We start from the raw sequence: 26,809 nt of genomic DNA, 5'->3' as shown, positions 1-26,809 counted from the left end.
CCGGGCCACAGCAGAGAGCTGGCCTGGAAGAGGGGCAACCGGGACAGAATCCGGCACCCCGACCAGGACTAGAACCTGGTGTGCCGGCGCCGCTAGGTGGAGGATTAGCCTATTGAGCCGCGGCGCCGGCCCAAACTTCTGTATTTTTAAAACACTTCCTTGTGATTTTTTCTACATAGGATTGACTTTTCCATTTTTAAGCCATACTTCCTTGCCATTGTTTCTACATATACATGCTTTGTATATATACAAAACATACCTCTACTGTAGATTACATATACTTCAACTACTAGACTGCTAATAGAGTACTTTAATACTTGTTTCATGGTCTAGATTATGAGATCCTTGACAGTAGAAACTAAATCACATTCACATCAGTATCTAGCAGTTAATAAATTTTACAGAAATGAAGTACTAAATTACATAAGAGCCAAATTTGGATGGGAACGCAGTATACAGAGGATAAACTCAAATTTTTGAATAGTGGAAACGGCAATTACCAGAAAGTAAGGAGCCCACTACTTGCCCCAAAGGGAGTAGACTTTCTATGAGAGGATACAGTGGTAGGATAAGGCTTTCACAATGATAGACATCACGAGAAACTAACATACAGTATGTATATATGGATGTACATATAAGCACATGGGCTCTGAAGTGATAGAGATGTAGGTATAAGTCTTAACTCCACCTTAATTTTTTCATTCATAAAATGAAAGCAACAATAATAAAATCTCCCTTATAAATCTATTATAAGGGTTAAGTGAGATGGTGTATATAGAAGGCTGGCACAGTGCCTAGCACATAGGAAGCAATTTTTTTTAAAAGATTTATTTATTTATTTGAAAGACAGAGTTACAGAGAGGCAGAGAGAGAGAGAGAGAGAGAGAGGGCTTCCATCTGTTGGTTCACTACCAAGATGACTGCAATGGCCGGAGCTGTGACAATCAGAAGCCAGGAGTCAGGAGCTTCTTCCAGGTCTCCCTTGTGGGTGCAGGGACTAAAGGACTTGGGCCATCTTCCACTGCTTTCCCAGGCCATAGCAGAGAGCCGTATTGGAAGCGGAACAGCCAGGACTCAAACTGGCACCCATATGGGATGCTGGCACTGCAGGCAGTGGCTTTATCCACTACACCACAGCGCCGCCCCAGGAAGTATTTAATAAAGATTAACTATTACTAATTTCCAAACTTCTGGCCTGCACCTTATCAGTTGATTCAAATAGGAAGGAAAGAAACATCCCAAAGAAATTGAGACAGCATCTGTAGAAACTAGGATGTCACAGAATAAAAATTACAACCTGAAGAAAGAGTTAATATACTTACCACTTTTTATTAAAGCAATTTGAATTTTGGAGAAGGAAAACAGGTCTCAAAATGCAAATAATAATTAAAAATGGAATTTGGATTTCCAGTAAAAGAATGGCTTTAGGTAAAGGAGTAAGAGACTGAGAACTAAGACTGAAATGAAGCAAAAACTTGTCCAGAGAACTAATTCAATTTACCACTGTGTTGAAGGTACTATGCTTTGTGTTACTACAGTACACAAAGTAATAATAATAATAATAATAATAATAATATAATATGGTAGGGGTCAGTGCTATGGCATAGACTAAGCCTCTGCCTGTGGTGCTGGTTTGAGTCCCAGCTGCTCCTCTTCTGATCCAGCTCTTTGCTATCGCCTGGGAAAGCAGCAGAGGATGGCCCAAGTGCTTGGGCCCTGCACTCATGTGGGAGACCTGGAAGAAGCTTCTGGCTCCTGGCTTCAGCTCCTGGCCCAGCTCTGGCCATTGCAGCCATTTGGGGAGTTAATCAGCAGATGGAAGACCTTTCTCTCTGTCTTTCCCTTTGTCTGTAACTCTATAAAAAAAAAACTCTAATAAATGAAATCTTTTAAAAAATATGGTAATGGTAATAGCAGCAGAAGCTATTCTTCATACAGTTGTTAGAATGTGCCAGGTACTGTTCTAAGTGCATTAAATGTATTAACTAACTTAACCTGTTAACTCTTACAAGGAAGCATTTAGATTTAAGAGTCAAACACGTCTGGAATTAAATCTTGGCCCTGCCATTAATGGCCAATAACCTTGAATAAGTTACTTCACTTCTTTGAGCATTAGTTTCCTCAGGTCTAACTGGGGGTGAGAATCCCTATCCTACAGTGATACTATGAGGATTACCTCAGATTATATACATAAAGTACTTATCACAATGCCTGATACCTAGAAGTTATTTGGTCCATTTATCTTCATTGTTGTTGCTAACATGAAAATTATTAGCCTGGCATTGTGGCATAGTGGGTAAAGCTGCTGCCTGTGGTGCCGGCATCTCACATGGGTGCTGGTTCAAGACGCGAGTGCTCCACTTCTGATCCAGCTCTCTGCTATGGCCTGGGAAAGCAGCAGAAGATGGCCCAAGTGCTTAAGCCCACGTACCCCCATGGGAGACCTGGAAGAAGCTCCTGGCTCATGGCTTCGGATTGGTCCAGCTCTAGCCGTTGCGGCCACTTGGGTAGTCAATCAATGGATGTAAGACCTCTCTCTCTCTCTGCTTCTAACTCTGCCTTTCAAATAAATAAATAAATCTTAAAAAATATTATCAAATATTAGGATCAAACACATCAACCTGTAGGCATGTAAACTTTGGAAAGAGAAAAAAGCTCTTTTCTTCCATCTTGAGTTCCTCTTTAGCTTCTTAAAAATGGTAAGAACTCTATATTATTCTTTCTCAAAATAAACTACACATGCAAAAAAAAATGGATATTATAAAAAGACTCTTAGGTTTTGGGGTTCTTTTCCCCCTAGGAATAGTAGTGTTAAAAATGCACTTCCTTAAAGTGAATAGTGCTGAAAAGAATGAAGATGGCATATGGCTGGGAGAATCTTCCAAAGAAACTACTCTAACTGCCATCTCCTGTTCCTTTCTCTGCCTTTTAAGGTCACAGTAAAATGATAGAAAATCTGGGACTCACACCATCTGTCCAGACAGTTCTATCACTGCTCATTTCTCTTGTTAATCAGAACACTTTACACTTCCCAAACACTGCTACGATAAAGAGCAGTTAAAGCAGAATGAAAGAAGCTTTTTCCATCCAGAAATAGAAAGGTTGAAAATGAACAGTTCTTTTAAGGTTTGTAGGTTTCATGTCAGTGAGAAGAAAAACTCATGCCTTAGAAAGGAAATTAAGAACAGCAGTATTTTTTTTTTTTTTTTTTTTTGACAGGCAGAGTGGACAGTGAGAGAGAGAGAGAGACAGAGAGAAAGGTCTTCCTTTGCCGTTGGTTCACCCTCCAATGGCCGCCGCGGCCGGCGCGCTGCGGCCGGCGCACCGCGCTGATCCGAAGGCAGGAGCCAGGTGCTTCTCCTGGTCTCCCATGGGGTGCAGGGCCCAAGCACCTGGGCCATCCTCCACTGCACTCCCTGGCCACAGCAGAGAGCTGGCCTGGAAGAGGGGCAACCGGGATAGAATCCGGCGCCCCGACCTGGACTAGAACCTGGTGTGCCGGGGCCGCAAGGCGGAGGATTAGCCTAGTGAGCCGCGGCGCCGGCCAGAACAGCGGGATTTTAATAATAGCTCTAGAAATTATCTTTCTTAGAAATAAGGTAACACTCTTAAAAGAGATCTCTAAGCAGTTTAATATTGATAACTATACAGATTTCTAATCTATAAATTTCTCAGAAGACTAAGAGGAATAGTTTTCTTCACTACTACTACTATACTATAGTGGTATTAACAATAGCAGCTAATGATTACTTAGTACATCTTGGCATTCTTCAAAGCTCTTTTTGTTGTTTATTAATTCTTTTAATCCTTAAAACTATTCTATGATGCAATTTCTATTACTATTTCCATTTTTCAGTTGAAGAAACTCAGGCACAGAGAAGTTAACTTGTCCAATGTAATATAGATGGTAAAATATAGAGCTGGGATTAAAAATCAGTACACTGGCTCTGTACTCTTAATTTTTATATTATACTGCTTTACAGTATTTTTAAGCCTCTAAATTAAATTATACATTACATACGGCAACTCTATCATACTTTAAAATAACTATAGCTGAGTGTCAAAAACACCTTCACCTAGTTTCAGTGACTATCGATTTTATATTCATTAATTTAGCAATTTCTTTTTTAAAAAAGATTTATTTAGTTATCTGGAAGGCAGAGTTACACAGAGGCAGAAGCAGAGGGAGAGAAGAGAGAAAGGTCTTCCATCTGCTGGTTCACTCCTCAAATGGCTGCAATGGTCAGAGCTGGGCCAATCTGAAGCCAGGAGCTAGGAGCTTCTTCTGGGTCTCCCATGAATGTGCAGGGGCCCAAGCACTTGGGCCATCTTCTACTGCTTTCCCAGGCCATAGCAGAGAGCTGGATCGGAAGTAGAGCACCCGGGTCTTGAACTGGCGCCCATATGGGATGCCGGCATTACAGGCAGTGGCTTTACCTGCTACACTACTGTGCTGACCCCATAATTTACTGATTTCTAAGTGTCTTACAATGAGAGCTTATCCAGCACAAAAGAGTTTGTTGTCATAAAGCAAAATAATTTTATAATTAATAAAAGTTTCAAGAATATTTTCTGGGATCAGTGTCAATTTGGGTATACTGTGAGCCCGAGAAGTTTGATTATTCTCAAACTTCTAGAACAAGTTCCACCTTACACAAATACTCCTTGCCTTTAGGTAAAGATGAAGGGATCCTAGTTAGGTGTTTAAGCACCCGGGGGGAAAATAGTTTGCGTTTGGAATCCATCCTGTGTTTACAGAATACTCTACTTTTTGAACAATGTGTCAAGTTTATTTACTGAGAGAAGCTCTAATGTCATCTAGGTGGTAAGGTACGTCCATCACTGGTCACTTGATTTCCATCATAATGACACTAATAGCAGTCACATTAGTAGTAAAAATACTGATAAATAACCTCTATGTGCTAATAACTTACTAACTGCTAAGCACTAGTGTTTCTTTTTTTTTTTTTTTTCTTTTTGACAGGCAGAGTGGACAATGAGAGAGAGAGACAGAGAGAAAGGTCTTCCTTTTGCCATTGGTTCACCTCGCAATGGCCGCTGCAGCCGGTGTGCTGTGCTGATCCGAAGGCAGGAGCCAGGTGCTTCTCCTGGTCTCCCATGTGGGTGCAGGGCCCAAGCACTTGGGCCATCCTCCACTGTACTCCCAGGCCACAGCAGAGAGCTGGCCTAGAAGAGGAGCAACCAGGACAGAATCCGGCGCCCCGACCAGGACTAGAACCTGGTACGCCGGCGCCGCAGGCGGAGTATTAGCCTATTGAGCCGCAGCGCCGGCCTAGTGTTTCATATTGTAAGGTATATTAGGGAGGCAGTGTAGAATAGTGATTAAAAGCAAGAGTTTGAGACAGGCTGGCTATCTCACTCCTTCACTTATTTGCAGGGTGACTGAACAAATAATGCTTTGGTTCTCAGTGCCTTACAGAACATCTACCTTCTAAAGTTGCTGTGAGGATTCGATGGGCTACTACATATAAAACGCTCAGAAAAGTGCCTGACGCATAGTTTTACCCAAACTTAATAGATAAGGTGATTATTGTTTGAAACGCTAAAGGCTACCAAGTAGTTAAGGTGGAAGCTGAGGTCTCCCAGGTCTGCCTGATTCCAAAGCCCCTTTTCTTCAGCTTTCCATTCTCACATTCTCAGAAGCAAGGCCAGCCAACTAAATCATCAACATGATAAAGCAGACTATAGTTTCTCTAATGTCATTTTTGTCTCTCCCTACCCAAGAGTTTGACCATCGCAGCATTCAAACAAACAAAAAAACCTGCAACTACTTGTTAATAATGTAAATCTAAGTTATTGCATTTCATCAATTATGAGACACCTTTCCCTCAATTTTTTTCATTTGTGAATCATGTGTCTTAAAATTTTAACTGGCAGTGTTTTTCCTTTCTCAGTAGCACTTAAAATAGTGACACACCTTACAACTGACATAATCTGACACTCGACAAACTGTAGTAGCTGTGGATTAGCCCTCAGTCTTTATTAAAGCTTGCCCACCCACAGCTGCAGCCCTATTCTATCCCAATTTCTTCACTTAAACTTCACTTCATTTCACCTTGACTATCTTCTTACCAACTCTTAACCACCTCCATATAATTATCAAGCTCCTACAGCTCTGGTCATCAGTTTTGTACTTCAGGCTCTGGGATTGCTTTCTGTGTTCCTTGCTTTAGTATTCTCTTTCTGATGACTCAAAGGCTTTAACCGTGACTCCTTGAATTGATAAACCCAGGGACACCTCCTCCTCACAGACTGTTCTTACAGGCAGTTCTCACTTCACACGCATAAATGGATTCTATGGGTAAGCTGAGAAAAGTATTAGGCAATAATGGAGCCTTGACAAAAGTTTCTCTCTCTCTCTCTCTCTCTCTCTCTCTCTCCCCCTCTCTTTTCTTCCATTTGCACTTACTTCTTATTTCTACCTTCTAAAATTATTTCTATAGCCCCTTTTATAGCTACTTATCTGATTCATACTTAAATTTTTTCCCCGTTTTGGCCTGGGTGCCTCCATTCCACATATGGTCAGTCTCTTCATAGAAGAAAAAAATGTCAAGTTTTACATCCTCTTTTCCATGGAAGGATAGTTCCAAGCTGTCTTCTACCTAGAAAGAAGAGGAAGACTTTCACAGACTGAAACAAAGGAAACACACTTAGCTTCTTTTTAGAAAGGGGAAAGTTCTCATGTTTTACATATGAAGAGTATTAATTCTAAGATACATTTTTCTTTTTTTTTTTTATTTGACAGAGTTAGACAGTGAGAGAGAGAGAGACAAAGGCTGGTTCACCCCTCAAATGGCTACTACAGCCAGAGCTATGCCGATCCGAAGCCAGGAGGCAGGTGCTTCCTCCTGGTCTCCCATACAGGTGTAGGAGCCCAAGCAGTTGGACCATCCTCCACTGCCTTCCCGGGCCACAGCAGAGAGCTGGACTGGAGGAGGAGCAGCTGGGACTAGAACCCGGTGCCCATATGGGATGCCGGTGCCACAGGTGGAGGATTAACCAAGTGAGCCATGGTGCCGGCCCCTAAGATACATTTTTTCAAGTTGGAGCACTTCTGAGATTGGGATACATCAGCCACATGCCATCATTTAGTTTCTTAAATGCACATAAAATAATGTTGCTTCTTATAATTGATGACAACTCAGAGTAAATGACTTGTAGTAGTTATTACTCTGCAGAGAGAGTAGAAACATCTTGTTCCAGAGCCTCTTTCCAACTAAATAAGGAAAGGAATCAAAGAAAAGTTAATCCCTTTAATCAACAAGTAAAAATATTAGGAAATAAGTCTCTCATCATGATAAATAAATACTTTAAGTAAAGTCATATTATACATCATCATATACATATACTAGCTCATTGCATTATATATGACAGTACTTCAGAAAGTTCATGAAAAGTGGAATAAAAAGATAAGAGGCAGGTATTGTGGCACAATGAGTTAGGCTGTCACTTGGTACATATGCAACCAAATCAGAGTGCCTGGGTTCAAGTCCTGCCTCCATTTCTGATCCGGTTTTTTGCGAGTTGGCACCCTGACAGGTAGTAGATGATGGGTCAAGTGCTTGGGTCCTTGCCACCCATGTGAGAGACCCAGACTGAGTTCTCAGTTTCTGGCTTTGGTTTGCCCAGCCCAGGCAGTTGTGGGCATACAGGGAGTAACTATTTGATGGTGATCTTTCTCCCTCTTTTTCTTTCTCTCTCTCCATCTCTCCATATGTCTCGTCACTCTGCCTTTCAGATAGATAGAAATGAATAAACTTTAAATATAAGTTAATTTGGTGCAAAAGATTTCGATTTCCATACATTTGAAGGAATCTTCAAAAATTCATGGGAAATGCATATTATGAAAAAACTGCAGAGATTTCAAAACCTCTTTGCACCAAAGTAGTTATCTGTTAATCCTATTTTTCCATGAACATTCTGACACACTCTAAGGCATGAAAAAAATAAGAAATAAAAAGCTAAGATTCAGGGGAAAAAATAATTTCCCTAAAGAAAAGAATCCTTCAAATATTTATGCTCCCGCTGGACTCAGTGCATCTGTCTGTTACAGCACTAATCATATAATAATCACTTATGTGGGTTTTTTCCTCCCAATTAGACAGTGAGCTCCTCAAGAGTAAGAATTGTAATTTATTCCTTGTTGAGTCCCAGATGTGGCGCTCAGTGCCAAACACACAGTGCTATGATCAGTGCGAGCTCACTGAATGACTAGAGCTCTAACGCTTTAACTTTGACCTCAGGAATACATTTTAGCAAAATTCCTTAGTAAAATAGAATAATTATTTATCACAGGAGATATAATTATCCAGTGGCTAAACACACTTCTATTAGCTTGGAAGGATAACATCTCCCTGGGAACAAGCAAATTAACATCAAGATGACTGTAAAGGATCATGGGCTGTGGGTACAGAAATCAGATTGCTGTGAAATTTCATCTAGGCCAAACGACCGAGAAAACTGTTATACTCTATGATAAGATCAACAAGAGACTGAAGTACCTGTTTATAATGATTGAATATTTTCACTCTTTAGCAATCAAAGGAATGTTTCATATTGATAATGACCTCTATGCCTAAGGACACACAAAATTAAATACTTTATAGGAAACAATGTGACTTTAGATACGTTGGTGGAATTTTTATTATATTAATTGATGTTATATTAATTCAATAGAATACTGTCTAGTATAATGGTAGTAAATTCTTCTCTGAGAGTCTAAGATCCTTCCTTCTTCATCATCAACAGAAAGCCAGATGTTCTAGGATTTCCTAAAATAGGACAGAAATCCCAAGTGGTAATAAGCGCCTGCTAAACCCATCCTGGCCAGTACTGAGAGATAAAATGATATATATACAGTGTTCTCAACCATGTCTGAATTGCTTAATACAAATTTTACAACTGAGACACATTACTTATGAAATAAAGCCAATTTTTTGTTACTGACCTTCCCAAACTTGTGTTTGAGTTGAAGTCCTGCATCCTGAAATGCTAAAATAATGTCAGATTTGTAATCTTCTATAAAAATTCCTAGGTCAACGTCTTTACTATAAGGAATAACGTTGCACTGCCGATACCATCCTAAAAATAAAAAAAAAATTTAAATTAGGTTTGGAAAAAATTAGTCATTACAAAATGAATGATCTTTGTATAAATGGGTTTATTTCATAGGATTATATTTAGGAAACTTTACCAAAATTATTTTTTTAAAAAAATCTGGGGCCAGTACTTTGGTGCAGTAGGTTAAAACCATAGCCTGCAGCACTGGCTTCCCATATGGACACCGGATTGAGTTTCAGCTGCTCCACTTCTGATCCAACTCCCTGCTAATGTGCTTGGGAAAGCTGCAGAGATGGTCCAAGTCCTTGGGCCCCTGTACCCACATGGGAGAGCCAGAAAAAGCTCTAAGCTCCTTGCTTCGGATCGGCTCAGCCATTTGGAGAGTGAGTCAGCAGATGGAAGACTCTCTCTCTCTCTCTGTCTTTATCTCTCTCTTTCTCTAATTCTCTCTGTAACTCCACCTTTCAAATAAATAAAAGACATCTTTCAAATAAATAAAATCAAAATAAAAAATGAAATCCCAAACTAAAAGACATGGTTATAGGAGTCACTTTTTGAAGATCTATCTATCTACTGTCAACCTACCTACCAATCAACTGACCTACCTATCAATCTTTACTGGTCTAAGCCTATATACCTACCTACGTACATTTCTACCTACTTATTTGTCTTTACTGGACTGAGCACTCAGTTTCCTCAAAAACTTACATGACCAATTTTAACTGCTAAATAACTATTAGCTTTAATAATGCTAACTTGGCCATCCATTTAAAAAATTTATTTGGAAAGTTTAATCATTAGCCTCTAGTGATATCAACTACTGTTTAGATATGCTAAAAATTTTAAATTATTTTGCTTAAGTACTATGCCTTTACTGAGCCAATAATTTATAAAATATAATAGTTCTGAATAGCTCATATCTGATGGGTCACATAAAAAAGCAGTGTCAGCTTCAATTTTCAACATACTGCCAAAAAATATTGATGGCCTATAATTATTCTTATGGGCATCATTATCATGCAATATTACTTGGAATTGTAGAAGAATTCTATCAAAAATTTACAAACTGTTAAAAACAGAAGAGCCTTTAAATATCATCTAACTGCCTCATTTCATAAATGCCCTTAAATCAAGAAAACCATGAAGTTTGTTTTTTTGTTTGTTTGTTTGTTTGTTTGTTTTTGACAGGCAGAGTGGACAGTGAGAGACAGAGAGAAAGGACTTCCTTTTGCCATTGGTTCACCCTCCAATGGCCGCTGTGATCCAATGGCAGGAGCCAGGTACTTTTCCTGGTCTCCCATGGGGTGCAGGGCCCAAGCACATGGGTCATCCTCCACTGTACTCCCTGGCCACAGCAGAGAGCTGGCCTGGAAGGGGGCAACTGGGACAGAATCCGGCGCCCCGACCGGGACTAGAACCCGGTGTGCCAGTGCTGCAAGGCAGAGGATTAGCCTAGTGAGCCACGGCGCCAGCCAAAAAGTATTTTTGATGATGCCAACTATAAAACAATCTTGTTCTAAGAAGTTAAACCTTGCCAGCATTGCGGCTCAATAGGCTAATCCTCCACCTAGCGGCGCCGGCACACCGGGTTCTAGTCCCGGTCGGGGTGCCGGATTCTGTCCCAGTTGCCCCCCTTCCAGGCCAGCTCTCTGCTATGGCCCGGAAGTGCAGTGGAGGATGACCCAAGTGCTTGGGCCCTGTACCCCATGGGAGACCAGGAGAAGCACCTGGCTCCTGCCTTTGGAGCAGCGCAGTGCGCCGGCCGCAGCGCGCCGGCTGCAGTGGCCATTGGAGGGTGAACCAACGGCAAAAGGAAGATCTTTCTCTCTGTCTCTCTCTCTCACTGTCCACTCTGCCTGCAAAAAAAAAAAAAAAAAAAAAGTTAAACCTTAGCCAAGTATCACAGAAATATGTGACATGTATTCATTTTTTGGCTTGCTGGTTCACTCCCCTACTGCCCAGGATATCCTAGGCTGGGCTGGGACTGAAGCGAGGAGCCAGGAACACAATTCAGGTATCCCATGTGGGTGGCAGGAATACAATTACTTGAGCCATCACTGCTCCATCCCAGGGTCTGCAATGGCAGGAATCAGAAGTCAGAAGATGGAAGTGAAGCATGGAACCTTAGGTATTTCAATGTGGGCCTCATTGGTGTTTTAATTGCTGGACCAATCTACTCCTAAAGGCAATTATTAATGGAACTTCCTTTCACTCTAAAATATCTCTTGAGTTAGATGATAAATTTTATGGTAACCTTATAAAAAAGCAGCAGCTGGACTGATTCCAAGATGGCAGAGTAGGGAGGGAGCTTATTGCTCTAGTCTAGGGGAAGATAGTTGAAAAAAAGTGGAGAGAGTGCAATCTCAGGGAAGAGTTAGGGAGAAAACTGCAGAGGAAACTCCACACAAATTAGAGGGACACTGCAGGTCTATGTGGAGTCTGTGGACACGCACAACTCAGGACCTCAGCAGCTGAGAGCCTCAGCACCAGCTTTGGAGAGGGAAGTGAGATCAGACTGCAGTAGCTCAAGCCACTGGTGATAAAGCTGAGGGAAGAGCCTGGCATGAGTCCAGCTTGGAGCCCTGTTTGGGACAGTGTACTTGTCAACTTAGAGTGAAAAAGGGGGGAGGGAGAGTTTCTCCCTGACCACCTGGCACTGGCGTCCTGTAACTAACTGAGAGAGGGCAGGTGCCATTTTGGACACACGTAAGAACTGTGCCAGCTTGGGTCCACGCACCCAGCAACCAGCCGAGAGGAGATGCCTGAGTCTGGCTGGGAGCACTGACAAGGAGCTAGGTGTTCACAACTGTGGGAGCCTTGTGTGCTGGGACTGTGCAAACACTGTGGGTGTGTGGGAGGGTGCAGTGTGGCTGGATCTCTAAGGAGTCACTGTGAGCAGCTCCATGTGCTCAGGGCTCCCTGGTTCCCTGTGAGGGTCACTGCTATGGGATCCATGCTCACACTGAGGACTGCACAGTTCCTTTTGTGGTTCTTGTGGCAGTGCAGATGAATACTGTATCTACCAGGGCTAGTGTCCAGGTAATGGTCTCCTTGGAGGAGAGGCGGTGAGCATCAGACTACAACAGAGATGAACAAACCTCCTCTCTGATTAAAAAAAAGAGAGATTTACCACACCCAGATTGGGTGTCACCTTGGATACTCCCCTCATCTTAGACTCAGCACATGCCTCTGGATATTCACTGAAAAGAGCAGACACTCCATTAAGCCATAGAGGCATAGTCCAAAGACAAAAGCCATCACAGGAAAAACAAAAACAAAAAAACAAAAACAATTATCTCCACAAATGCCTAAAACAAAGGCATTCAAGAAACAAGAAAAAGGAAGACAATATGACACTCCCAAAGGAACACAAAAACACTTCAATACTAGAATGAGAAATGAAGAGACTAAAGAACTGCTGGAAATGGAATTTAAAAATTGATTGTAGGATCACTTAGAAGTAATTGGAAGCAAATTGACAAATTAAAGAAAACCATACATGACATGAATGAAAATTCTTCCCATGAAATTCAGATTTTAAAGAGAAATCAAAATGAAATATTGGAAATGAAGAATTCAATAGATCAAATAAATTATGTGGTGGAAAGCAACAACACACTCAGTGAGGCAAAAGAAAGAATATCCAAGTTAGAAAACAAATCTTTGGAAATTTTACAGTCAGACCAAAAAAAAAAAAAAAAAAGAAATTAGAAATCTTAAAAATATGTTGCAGATTTATGGGATACTATCAAAATGACCCAACATATGGGTCTTAGGAGTTCTTGAAGGGGTAGAAAGAAAGGTTAGAAGGCCTTCTAGTGAAATAGTTACAGGAAAATTCCGTAACTTGGAGAAAGGACATCCAAGTACAGGAAGCACATAGAATTCCTAATAGACATGACCAGAAAAGGTCTTTATCACAACACATTGTAGTCAAACACTCCACAGTAAAACACAGAAAAACTTCTAAAGTGTGCCCAACAGAAATGCCAGATTACTTTCAGAAGATCTCAAATTAGATTCATAGCTGACTTCTTATCAGAAACCCTAAAGGCTGGAGAGAACAGCAATACATTTTCTAAGTCTTAAGAGAAAAAAATTGTCAACCCAGAATACTATACCCTGAAAAATTCTCATGTATGGATGAAGGTGAAATAAACACCTTCCATCACAAATAGAAACTGCAAGAATTTGTCACCACTCATCCAGTCTTAAAGATGCATAAGGATGTGCTACATACAGAAACACAGAAACATGATCATCACTATGAAAGAAGGTGAAGACAGAAAACCTCCCAGTAAAAGTACAAAGGAAACACAAAGTAAACAATAGGGGTATTTACAGAAAAGCGGCAGGACCAAGTTGTTACTTATCAATAATCACCTTGAATGTAAATGGCATCAAGTCTCCAGTTAAAAGATACAGACTGGCTGAGTGGATTAAAAAACAAAACCCATCTATTTGCTCCCTATAAGAAACACATCTCACCAACAAAGATGCACGCAGACTGAAAGTAAAGGATGGAAAGATATTCCATGCTACTTAAAAACCAAAAAGGAGCTGGTATAGCTACCTAATATCAGATAAAACAGACAACACAAAAACTGTTAAAAGAGACGAAGAAGGGCACAATGTAATGATTAAAGGATCAATTCAACGGAAAGATGTGACTATGATAAACATATCTGTACCTAATTACAGGGCATCTGTCTATTTAAAAGAAATGTTAAGGGATCTAAAGGAAGACACAGACACCAATACAATAGTAATAAGGGACTTCAAAATCCCACTTTCAGCAATGGACAGATCAACCAGACATAAAATCAGCAAGAAAACAACAGTTAATCAACACTATACACCAAATGGACCTACTGGATATCTACAAAATTTTTCATCCCACAGCTGCAGAATATACATTCTTCTCACCAGTGCATGGAACTTTCTCTAGGATAGACCACATGCTGGGCCATAAAACAAGTCTCAGCAAATTAAAAAAAAAAAAAAAAACTGCAATCATACCATGCATCTTCTCTGATCACAATGGAATGAAGCTGGACATCAACAACTCAAGAATCTCTAGAACATATGCAAACACATGGAGACTGAACAACATGCTCTTGAAAGAAGTGAGTTATTGAAGAAATCAAAAGATTTCTCAAAATGAATAAAGATGACAATACAACATATCAAAACAGATAGGATACAGCAAACACAGTGTTAACAGGTAAGTTTATAAAATTGGTGCCTACATTAAGAAATTGGAAAGGCACCAAATAAATGAGCTATCGATGCATCTCAAGGATTTAGAAAAACAACAGCAAACCAAACCAAAAACTAGTAAAAAAAAGAAATAATTAAAATTAGAGAAGAAATCAACAAAATTGAAACCAAAAGAGCAATACAAAAAATCAGCAAAATGAAGAATTGGTTTTTTGAAAAAATAAACAAAATTGACACATCATTGGCCAAACTAACCAAAAAAAGAGGAAGAAGACCCAAATCAACAAAATCAGAGATGATAAAGGAAATGTGACAAGAGATACCATAGAAATAAAAAGAATCATCAAGAATTACTACAAAGAACTGTATGCCAACAAATTGGGAAACCTAGAAGAAATGGATATATTCCTGGACACATACTACCTACCTAAATTGAGACATGAATACATAGAAAACCTAAACAGACCATTAACAAGACAGAAACTGACTCCAATTCTCAAGCTATTCAAAACAACTGAAACAGATGGAGCCCTCCCAAACTCCTTCTATGAAGCCAGCATCACCTAATTCCTAAACCTGAAAAAGATGTAACAGAGAAAGAGAACTACAGACCAATTTCCCCAATGAACACAGACACAATAATCCTCAACAAAATACTAGCCAATCCAATTCAACAACACATCAGAAAGATCATTCACCCAGACCAAGTGGGATTTATCCCTGGTAATGCAGGGATGGGTCAACACTTGCAAATCAATCACTGTGATACATCACATTAATAAAGGCAAGAACAAAAACCATAAGATTATCTCAACTGATGCAGAGAAAGCATTTGATAAAACACAACACTCTTTCATAATGAAAACTCTAAGTAAATTGGGTATAGAAGGAGCATTCCTCAACACAATCAAGGCAATTTATGACAAACCCACGGCCAGCATCATGTTGAGTGAGGAAAAGTTGGAAGCATTCCCACAAAGAGCTGGAACCAAACAAGGATGCCCACTCTCACCACTGCTATTCAATACAGTCCTGGAAGTTTTAGCCAGAGCCATTAGGCAAGAAAAAGAAATCAAAGGGATACAAATTGAGAAGGAGGAATTCAAACTATCCCTATTTGCAGATCACATGATTCTTTTTTTTTTTTTTTTTTTTTGACAGGGAGAGTGGACAGTGGGAGACAGACACAGAGAGAAAGGTCTTCCTTTTTCCGTTGGTTCACCCCCCAATGGCCGCTGCGGCCAGCGCACTGTGCTGATCTGAAGCCAGGAGCCAGGTGCTTCTCCTGGTCTCCCATGCGGGTGCAGAGCCCAAGCACTTGGGCCATCCTCCACTGCACTCCCGGGCCATAGCAGAGACTTGGACAGGAAGAGGAGCAACCGGGACAGAACCGGCGCCCTGACTAGGCCTAGAACCTGGTGCGCCGGCGCTGCAGGTGGAGGATTAGCCTATTGAGCCACAGCGCCGGCTGCAGATCACATGATTCTATATATAGGAGATCCAAAAGACTACACCAAGAGACCACTGGAACTCATAAAAGAGTTTGGTAAAGTGGCAGGATATAAAATTAACACACAAAAAATCAATAGCCTTTATATAAACAAATAATGCCATGGCTGAAAAACAACTTCTTTTTTTTTTTTATTTTTTTTTTTTTTTTATTTTTTTGACAGGCAGAGTGGACAGTGAGAGAGAGAGACAGAGAGAGAAAGGTCTTCCTTTGCCGTTGGTTCACCCTCCAATGGCCGCCGCTGCAGCCGGCGCACCGCGCTGATCCGATGGCAGGAGCCAGGATCCAGGTGCTTTTCCTGGTCTCCCATGGGGTGCAGGGCCCAAGCACCTGAGCCATCCTCCACTGCACTCCCTGGCCATAGCAGAGAGCTGGCCTGGAAGAGGGGCAACCGGGACAGAATCCGGCGCCCCGACCGGGACTAGAACCCGGTGTGCCGGCGCCGCAAGGTGGAGGATTAGCCTATTGAGCCACGGCGCCGGCCCTGAAAAACAACTTCTAAGATCAATCCCATTCACAATAGCTACAAAAAATAATTTAATACCTTGGAATAAATTTAACCAAGGACATCAAAGATCTTTACAATGAGAATTACAAAACATTAAATAGAAGAAGACACACACAAAAAAATTAAAAAATCTTCCATGTTCATGGATTTGAAGACTCAGTATCATCAAAAATGTCCATACTACCAAAAGCAGTTTATAGATTCAATAAAACATCAATGAAAATACTAAGGGCACTATTCTCAGATATAGAGAAAATGATGCTGAAATTCATATGGAAACACATAAGACCTCCAATAGCTAAAGCAATCTTATACAACAAAAACAAAGCTGGAGACATCACAATACCAGATTTCAAGATGTAAGTTATAATCAAAATAGCCTGGTACTGGTACAAAAATAGATGGACACATCAAATGAACAGAATAGAATCTCCAGAAATCAACCTATGCATCTACAACCAACTTATCTTTGACAAAGGAGCTAAAATCCATCCCTATAAGCAAGGACAGTCTCTTCAACAAACAGTGCTGAGAAAACTGGATTTCCACATGCCTAAGTATGAAGCAAGACCCCTACCTTAAACCTTATACAAAAATCTACACAAAATGGATTAAAGACACAAATCTATGACCTAATACCTTCAAATTATTTTTTAAAGATTTATTCATTTATTTGAAAGTCAGAGCTACACAGAGAGAGGAGAGGCAGAGAGAGAGAGAGAGATCTTCTATCTGATGGTTCACTCTTCAGTTGGTCGCAGGACAGGAGCCAGGAGCTTCTTTCAGGTCTCCCATGTGGGTGCAGGGGCCCAAGGATTTGGGCTGTCTTCTACTGCTTTTCCAGGCCATAGCAGAGAGCTGGATCGGAAGTGGAGCAGCCAAGTCTCAAACCAGCACCCATATGGGATACCAGCGCTTCAGGCCAGGGCATTAAACCGCTGCGCCACAGTGCCAGCCCCATACCATTAAATTATTAGAGAACACTGAGGAAATCCTGTAAGACATTGGCAGAGGCAGAGTTCCTAGAGACACCAGATGCACAGGCAAAGCCAAAACTGACAAATGGGATTACATCAAATTGAGAAGCTCTGCACTGCAAAAGAAACACTCAGCTAAATGAAGAGGCGACCCACAGAACGGGAGAAAGTATTTGCAAACTACACAACTGATAAAGAATACTACACAATTCCAATTCAATCCCATCAAGGTGGCATGTACCAATGCCATCTCACTAGTCCAAGTGATCAATTTCAGTTCACAATTGATCATAATGAAAGGACTAAGAGTCAAAGGGAGCACATAAACAAGTCTAGTACCTGCTAACACTAACCGATGGAATAAATAAAGGGGAGAGTGATCCAACATGGGAAGTGAGATACTCAGCAGACTCATAGAATGGCAGATGTCCTAAATAGCACTCTGGCCTCAGAATCAGCCCTAAAGGCATTCGGATCTGGCTGAAAAGCCCATGGGAGTATTTCAGGCATGGAAAGCCAAGACACTCTGGCAAAAGATCTCTGCGAGTGAGATCCCAGTGGAAAGAACAGGTCTTCAAAGAAGGAGGTACCTTTCTCTAAAGGGAGGAGAGAACCTCCACTTTGACTATGACCTTGTCTAAACAAGATAAGAATCGGAGAACTCAGAGGGCTTCCATAGCCTTGGAAACTCATGACTGGTGCATAGGGAGATTACTGATGCCATAGACAGGAGTGTCAATTGGTAAAGTCAACAACAGGAGTCACTGTGCACTTACTCCTCATGTAGGATCTCTGTCCTCAATGTGCTGTGTATTGAGATTTAATGCTATAACGAGTACTCAAACAATATATTTCACTTTATGTTTTTATGGGGGTGCAAACTGTTGAAATCTTTACTTAATGTATACTAAACTGATCCTCTGTAAAAAAAAAAAAAAAAAAAAGAAATTATCAACTCCCAACTTGACTCTCACTGGGATTAAACATGACAATAGGTCTGATCTGATTTCATCATCATTTAAAAAAATCATCTATTATTTTTCACTTTATGTTTCTGTGTGAGAGCAAACTGTTGAAATCCTTACTTAATGTATACTAAGCTGATCTTCTGTATATTAAGATAATCGAAAATGAATCTTGATGTGAATGGAAGGGGAGAGGGAGTGGGAAAGGGGAGGGTAGTGGGTGGGAGGGACGGTATGTGGGGGAAGCCATTGTAATCCATAAATCGTACTTTGGAAATTTATATTCATTAAATAAAAGTTAAAAAAAAAAAAGAATACTACACAATGATAAAAAATAATAAACAAATCTTGTCATTTGTAACCAAATGGATGAAACTGGAAAACATTATACTTAGTGAAATACGCCAGCCCCAAAAGGACAAATACCATATGTTCTCCCTGATAAGTGGTAACTAACAGAGCAACTAAAAAGTAATTGATAGACTTGAAATTGACACTTTGAAGACACTTTGAGACGTGATGACTTTGAATAGCCCTTGTCGCAACTGTTGAGGAACAGTTTTTTTTTTTCACACTATTTGTTGAACTCTTTACTTAATACAGAGTTAATCTTAATCTTATGTGTATAAAGTTAATTGAAAATAGATCTTAGTGAATAGGAATAAGGAGATGGAGGATGAAGAGGGTCAGGAGTGTAGGTGGGAGGGCAGGTATGTTGGGAAGAATCACTACGTTCCTAAGGGTGTATTTATGAAATACATGAAGTTGGTATACCTTAAAAAAAAGGTTACTGGGAAAAAAAATAAAGAATGTGTGTGAAAAAAATAAAGTGGCTGCTGAATTATATTTTATTTAATTATGTTTCGTTACAATCAAGAAAGAACAAATACAGTTATAATCAACTAGTGCTGTAATGAAAAGGACACATAAAAACAGGACTAAATTTAAGATTCTAAATAATTTTAAATTTCAAAGAAGTTTGATTTAATGAATAGTAGAGAGAGAGCCAGAAATCCTTCAGATTCTAATGACAACTTTCCTACGGACTATAGACATGTCTGCATTTCCCCATCTCAGATGAACAGTGAAATGTAATGAGTGAGACTACCAACCTGAAAAAGGTTTATGGAAGACCTTATGAAAAGGTTTTCAATCCCCTCTCTTTAGAAACTTTTGGTGAAATGCAAGCAATTTGCACAATGTATAAGTAAAGAAAGAGAATACACTTTTTAAAGAAAGACAATAATAATCTTTGGTATAGAAATAATAAAATGCTAACTCCAGAACTACCAGAGAATGAACTATAGTCTGCATGTTCTGATATAATTTTTATACACATTACTTATTTTTTAGTAAACAAGGGGTGGCTTTCTTAATAGTCTGTCATATTCTTGAAATTAATGTCTTTAAAGAAATTAATAGATCTTTGCTCCATGCATTGTTAATTGTGTCTACAAATATGATACTTCAATTTTTACTGAAATCATCTTAGTCAACCCTAAAGCTAGATGATGAGTGACAAAAAGACAAATGTGAGGCAACAGAATTTTACCTAGACAAGTTCCACTGCTCAGCCAGAATCGTACTCCCAAGTTGTTTAGTGTTTTGGCTGCTAGCTGCAATAATTCTTTTGCATTCTTCCTAAAGGCCATAGCTTCCACAGTGTTCTCATCAAGGTACTGCTACAGATTAAAAAAAAAAAAAAAAAAAAAGGAAAAAAGGTCAGCTATTACAGCCATGTCTAAGTTGCTAGAAACATTTCTGACATCTGAATTAAATCTGAAAATTATCCCCACATTCTATCTCTTTCCTAGTATAAAAATCAAGTTTTATAACTTAATCACACATTAAAATAAGAATATAGGAGTAGATGCTGGGAGAGCTAAGTCAAAAGCATGAAATGTATGCATTTATTGGCTTCCTCCTTCACTTCACAATTTAGCAAGTCCGACAGGCAGGGGAAAAGAGGCTAATTATGGGAGCTGAAGCATAGCTGAAGCAAAACTAATTCAATGTTGTCTTCATCATTCACTGATGCTATTGGTCTCCAGAGACCGTGGTACAGCTGAAAGAACCTATAACTTTTGATTTGCATACCTACATTCAAACTAGCTCAATTTTCCTTTAGTTGTGAACCTGGGCAGGCATATTAGAAGACTATAAGCTCTATGAGGAAAGTGACTTCATTTTATTTATCATTATATCACCAGTAACCAGAATAGTGCATGAATATTTTTGAATGAATGAGAGAAGGAAAGAATAAGCAAACCTCTTTTAGATCTAATTTCCTTCTCTAATTTAGGGATAGTAATTATACTCTGTAGGACTGCTGTGAAGATGTAAGGAGAAAATGCCTTGTGGATTATGACATTTTATACAAATATTATCATTTATTTAGTCTTTAGTTTTCTGATTTTCTTCATTATTAGAGTGTTCTAGAACTGATGAAAGCACCACAAATTCTTTTTTTTTTTAAGAATTATTTTAATTATTTGAAAGGCAGAGTTACAGAGAGGTACAACCAGAGAGAGGTCTTCCATTCCGCTGGTTCACTCCCCAAATGACTGCAACAGCCAGAGCTGAGCCGATCCGGGAATCGGAGACCTTCCAGGTCTCCCATGCGGGTGCAGGGCCCAAGGACTTAGGCCATCTTCTACTGCTTTCCCAGGACATAGCAGAGAGCTGGCTTGGAAGAGGAGCAGCCAGGACTTGAACTGGCACCCATATGGGATGATGGCACTGCAGGCTGGAACTTTAACCCACTGTACCACAGCACCGGTCCTGAAAGCTCTACAAATTCTACAGTGATATTTCACTACCTAATGACAAAATCTACTCGGCCTTTGGAGCATCAGTAAGAAGGCAAAGCACATTGTGTTCTGGTCCCTGATTATGGGTCCAGCCTCGTCCCTGTATTTCCCCACACTTGCTATCAGAATAATAAAACATTAACTCCTTAAATATACCACAACTTTTCAAGCCTCTGCATTTTCATAATTGTTGTTTCCTTTGTCTGCCCTGTCCTTGACTACAGAATCTCAAGTCTCCAATCTGGCCTCTGAGAAACAATCTCTGATTTTCTCAGGAATACATGTGCATTTATTTTCCCACTGTTTCTATTCAGTTTAACATTTACAGAGCAGAGAATTATGTCTGGTACTAGAAATACAAAGACAAATGAAATGTTTCCTCAATGAGCTATAGCAGTAACTGCTTATACATATATTTACTGTAAATTATTTTTTAAAGATTTATTTTATTTATTTGAAAGGCAGGGCCACAGACAAAGAGAGAAGACAGGGAGAGACAGAGAGATCCTCCATCCATTGGCTCATTCTCCAAATGGCCATAACAGCCAGGGCTGGACCAGGCCAAAACAAAGAGTCAGCAGCCTCCTCCGGGTCCCCTACGTGGTGGCAAGGCCCCAAGTATCTGGACCATCTTCCAATGCATCAGCAGGGAGCTGGACTAAAAGATGAGCAGCCAGGACCTGAACTGGTACCCACATGGGATGCCAGCATTGTAGGCGGTGGCTCAACCTGCCACACCACAACGCCTGCCCCTGTAATTCTTATATTTAATTCTAATTATTGATTTTATTTACATTATCTTCACTAGACTGTACAGATGGTTCCTTAAGGGCAGGTACAACATTTATCCATCACTGTAGCTACAAATGTAGAATGGTGCCTAGCATATAACATGTGAACATTACCTATGGATGAATGGGTAAATGAATAAGTAATTAAGTCTCTGCTCTGCCTATAATATCCTAACATCCTGTGATTTTGTTGGTATAATACAGCAGGAGAGAATACGACTCCTAGAAGGTTTATAGGGATATAAGGCAAAATGTGCTCCTAGGAAGAAATTGAATTTCCTGCAGAAAAGTACCAACTGTAGAATATACACATTATACTCATATAGAATCCTTTCAATAAGAAAAATCCCTTTCCTCTGGGTTGTAACTTCTTTTAGAACATATGATTGGAATGAAAGATACATGTTCTTAATCCTTGCAGTAGTGGAAAAAGCTTGGAGCTAGGAGTTTAGAGGCCTAGGAATTAGTCTATTCTCAGCCAATAATGACTATGTAGTAACAGCATCTTAAAGCACTTTCTAATCTGTTAAAGGAGAACACTTACCATATTGCACAGACTAAAAGGAACAAATTAAACAGCAGACATGAAAACTTTGTGCAAAATCATCAGTTGTTCGGGGCCAGCACTGTAGCATAGCAGGTTAAGCTGCTGCCTGAGTCGCTGGCATCCCATATGGGTGCCAATTAAGAGTCTCAGCTGCTTCACTTCCAACCCAGTTTCTTGCTAATGCACCTGGGAAGGCAGCGGAAGATGGCTCAAGTCCTTAGGTCCCTGCACCCACATGGAAGACCCAGAAAAAGCTCCTAGCTTCAGATAGGCCCAGCTCCAACCATTACAGCCAACTGAGGAGTGACCCACTGGAAGGAAGATTTCTCTGTCTGTCTCTCTTTCTCTCTCTGTAACACTGGCTTTCAAATAAATAAATAAATAAATAAATCTTAACAGAAAAAAAATAGGTTTGTGAGTTATATCCTACTGGGCCTATATCCTATATGCTCATATGAGCACTCCCACCCTTAATAAATCTTTCTTTTTTTTTTTTTTTAAGATTTACTTATTTATTTGAAAGTCAGAGTTACACAGAGAGAGGAGAGGCAGAGAGAGAGAGAGAGAGAGAGGGAGAGGGAAGGAGGGAAGGAGAGAAAGAGAGAGAGAGAGAGAGAGGGAGAGGGAAGGAGAGAAGGAGAGAAAGAGAGAGAGAGAGAGAGGTTTTCCATCCACTGGTTCACTCCCCAGATGGCCTCAATGGCTGGAGCTGTGCCAACCTGAAGCCAGGAGCCAGGAGCTTCTTCTGGGTCTCCCACATGGGTACAGGGGCCCAAGGACTTGGACCATCTTCTATTGCTTTCCCAGGCCACAGCAGAGAGCTGGATCAGAAGTGGAGCAGCTGTGACTCAAAGCAGCACCCATATGGGATGCCGGCACTGGAGACAGTGGCTTTACCCACTACACCACAGTGCCGGCTCCAATAAACCTTTCTTAACAAGACACTCTCAGAAATTCCATTTCTTTGAACTAATTCTTAATATGTGTTAAAGTATACACATGAATACAATTATGTATATAAGTATCTATTGTGGGACTTAAAAATTATAGTTTATACATTGTTTTGTTCATTTAAAAATACATATAAATCTTGGAATTACCATGTCTCCAAAAAAAGACAAAACGTAATGTCCTGTTTTTAAAATCACATCCATTTAATTTTTAACCCAAGAAAAATCCTTGAATATAAATGCACAAACTTTCCCTTAAAATATCAAAGACCAATAAGATGACAGAAATTACCCACTTTTTATAAACAGGGAAACCCACAGTCTCAAACAAATTAGTCAAAGGAGGACAAGAATGTGGCTGCACAGATATTCCCAGGCCAAATGTACACAGATTTCTGTGTTCCCTTCTGTTTTTTCACTGAATTCAATAGGCTTGAGCTCATTTACTTGTTTTGTAATGGTTTTTGCCCCAACAAGATCAAGTTCAGGAAATACGTACTATCTTAGTTCTAAGTTTCCTGGCAGATTGAGAAAATAATTAAAAGTAAAGAAAGGCAAACATTTCCCTTTCTCCCCTATTCCCCTTCCCCTCCTAAAATAAAAGGTGGGGCAAAGCAACTAAGTTTTTTGTGCCCAAGAGTGGCCTGGTACAGGCTGTCGGAGCCTGGGCTGGTGATGAGTGCATCCACATAGAGTGAAAGTCTAGTGTGGGAAGTGACAGCCCACTCAGGTGAGGACAGCATTCCTATGGAAGAGCAAACAAATGAGGAAGGTCAGGGCCTGAGCATGCGTGCAGCCCAGTAAGGGACAGCAGTGCCCAGGTAGGATAAGAAGAGCAGCCACAAAGGCAAGGAAGCACATGCTGGGTGTTAAACAAATAAACTAACATATTACAGACAATGGGAGTCAAGTTTCTTATTGTTTGAGAAAGTAGTCACAAATTTGGAAATGAAACCTTATATTGTGTAATTGGTATTTACAGCTTAATTGAACTGGAGAATTAATGTGAATGTACAAATTCTAAAAGATAGAGAAGTAAATATACTCAAGTCATGCACATCATACCCAGGTCCACTAGGAAGACCTAAGTGCACCAAAACCCCAAACAGCAATGGGTAAATTTGGCGTGTAGATTTTGGCTTCTGAAAGGAATTAGGACTCAGAGAAATGGCTGATCCTAGAGCTGGGACAGGTAAATTACAAGGAAACCCAAAATGTTTTGTACCAAGAAGCAGTAAAGTGCTCCAAAATGACGGAGACATGTCAAAAGGGTCCAGAAGCCATTGTGAAGGGATTTCCACTGGCCAAATAAGGAACCATCTGAAGATCACAATAAATAATGAGAATAATGAACTAAAATACAATAGATAAAAATAAGAAGTTATGAATTTATACTAATTTAAAGAAAAAGGAGTTTGATGAGGGAAACAACATTTACAGAGATACAGAGTAACTTCATTCCAAATAATAGTAACAGGATAAACAGAAGTTTCATCAGAGTATAGTCAGCAGTCAGCACTTTAATCAAGTTAATGACGTAAACATCAGCAGTTATAGGACAAATCAAAATCAGACAGTACTTGGGTAGAAATACTGAAAAGAGCAAAGGATCACTTCTAAGATTCCTTCCAAAGACATATGCCCCAAATTCTACATGAGACAACCCAAATGAGGGACATTTGGCAAAAATGTCTACCCTGCAATCTTCAAAAAGTACCAAAGTCATGTAAGTCACAAAATGACTGAGAAATTGTCCCAACCTGAAGAGGACTAAAGAGGAAAATTAATACAACAAGTGATTCCTTTTATTATAAAGGTTATTACTGGGATGTTCAGCAAAAATTTATTGGGAATTAAATGGTAATAATCTATGTGTTAATTTCCTAGTATTTTGTGTCAGGACATGGTAGGAGAATATTCTTATTTTTAGAAAATACTGCATGATTCAAGGCTGTAGGGCATTTGGTTGACAGCTTACTCCCAAGTAGGTCAGAAAAAAAAATTTATATTTTACTTGCAACATTTATCCAATTTTGAAATTATATTAAAATTATTACCAAGAAAGAAAATTAGGTGGCTGCTTTATAAAAATATCTATTAGATTAGTTTTATTTCTTATTTTACAATCAGCATTGTATTTAAGACTGTTTGGCGCCACCCAGTGTTCAAACATATGTATGGTCACTTTAATTTGAAAACTTAAACAAGGCTCTAACATAGGAAATAACAAAGAAAGAAAGATTTTAAAGAGGATAAGGATAAAAAATTTATCAGTCTCATTAGGAACTTTACATCAGTAATGCCAAAATACTAGCAGGAGAGAAAAACAAATTAAGAATCATTATCTGCCTGGTACAAGCAAAAGATGCAGGAAAACAAATATGAGGCTCCACTTGGTCCTGGTTTACGAGTGTAAGCCATTAGCCAACATGAAGGTCTTGCTATCTGATGGTACATTAAACACTGAAACTATGGGGCTCCGCCCAGCTGCTAAGCCCTCTGAGTGCATGTCATCCATATTCTTCATGCACATGTTGGTTCAGTGTTTGCCCTCGACAAAATGTAGAGCTCAAAATTTTGACATTAACTAAATGATTTCTCAGTATTTTGAAACATTAGCTCTAGTAAGTATCATTAAAAAAAACCATTCAATTCAGACGAACACCTTATTCTCCAGGCGTTTTCTCACATTTATAGGATCTTTTCTTTGTGCCAAATAGCATGGTTGACACTGGGGCTACAGAGGTGAATTACATCAGATCTCTCCCAGTAAGAAGCCCACGCAATTTTAGTAGAGGGACAAATCAAACATTCACAATTCACTAGGATAACTGCTGTGACAGAGGTGGTAACCATGGCAAACTCCCTTATGGCATGTAAGCACCAAACTCCATCTGTTACACTTCCTGTTACTGTGTGGTGAGGTACGTCAGGCAACACCTGCCTACTAGAACAGGTCCATCCACAATGTGGTTTCCCAGCTTTTCATTCATGAGTCTGGGTAGGCAAATTTCTCAGCTCCCTAGTGATAAATTCAGGGGAACAGGGCTGAGAAAAAGCCTACTTGGGCTGTCAGGCCAAGGTCCTAGGAGCTAGCACAACACACCAGAGAAAGCTTGCCATTGTGAGTCTTGGGCATTGCAGTTTCATTCCCATCCTTGTGTATGCAGTTTTCTAGGCAGGGAACCCCAGAACGGAAAGGTCAAGTGGATTAAGGTACCAAACCCCACTGCAAATTTGCTTGCTTTTCACTGTACTTCTGTTTCACATCATCTCTCCAAGGTGAACTTTCATACCCTTTAAAATCATCTTTATATCCCCAGGGTCAGAAGCCTAGGAAACAGGCTTTCAATAAATGTTTTTTGAATTGAAAGCTACAGCAATAGAATAAAGCAAAGTTCAAAACATACTTGGTCTTTGTGTAGCATTTATCTTCAAAACCTTCATAAA

At 39.9% G+C, this 26,809-nt stretch overlaps 1 protein-coding gene across 23 annotated transcripts in view; it reads right to left on the bottom strand.

Annotated features, from left to right (window-relative positions):
* The window catches only part of FKTN (fukutin), a 108,553-nt gene that overhangs the window by 44,755 nt on the left and 36,989 nt on the right, over positions 1–26,809 (bottom strand). For all 23 annotated transcript variants that reach the window (XM_070055202.1, XM_070055200.1, XM_070055199.1 and 20 more), the window contains 3 exons: positions 19,814–19,943; positions 8,969–9,102; positions 6,496–6,623 (listed from right to left, as the gene is read on the bottom strand). In XM_070055202.1, coding sequence (XP_069911303.1) covers positions 6,496–6,623; positions 8,969–9,102; positions 19,814–19,943 — 392 coding nt within the window. The remainder of the gene's footprint in view (positions 1–6,495; positions 6,624–8,968; positions 9,103–19,813; positions 19,944–26,809) is intronic.

The sequence above is a fragment of the Oryctolagus cuniculus genome, chromosome 1 (genome assembly GCF_964237555.1).
Source record: "Oryctolagus cuniculus chromosome 1, mOryCun1.1, whole genome shotgun sequence".
Taxonomy (NCBI): domain Eukaryota; kingdom Metazoa; phylum Chordata; class Mammalia; order Lagomorpha; family Leporidae; genus Oryctolagus; species Oryctolagus cuniculus.
This window is presented reverse-complemented; position numbering and strand designations above follow the sequence as displayed.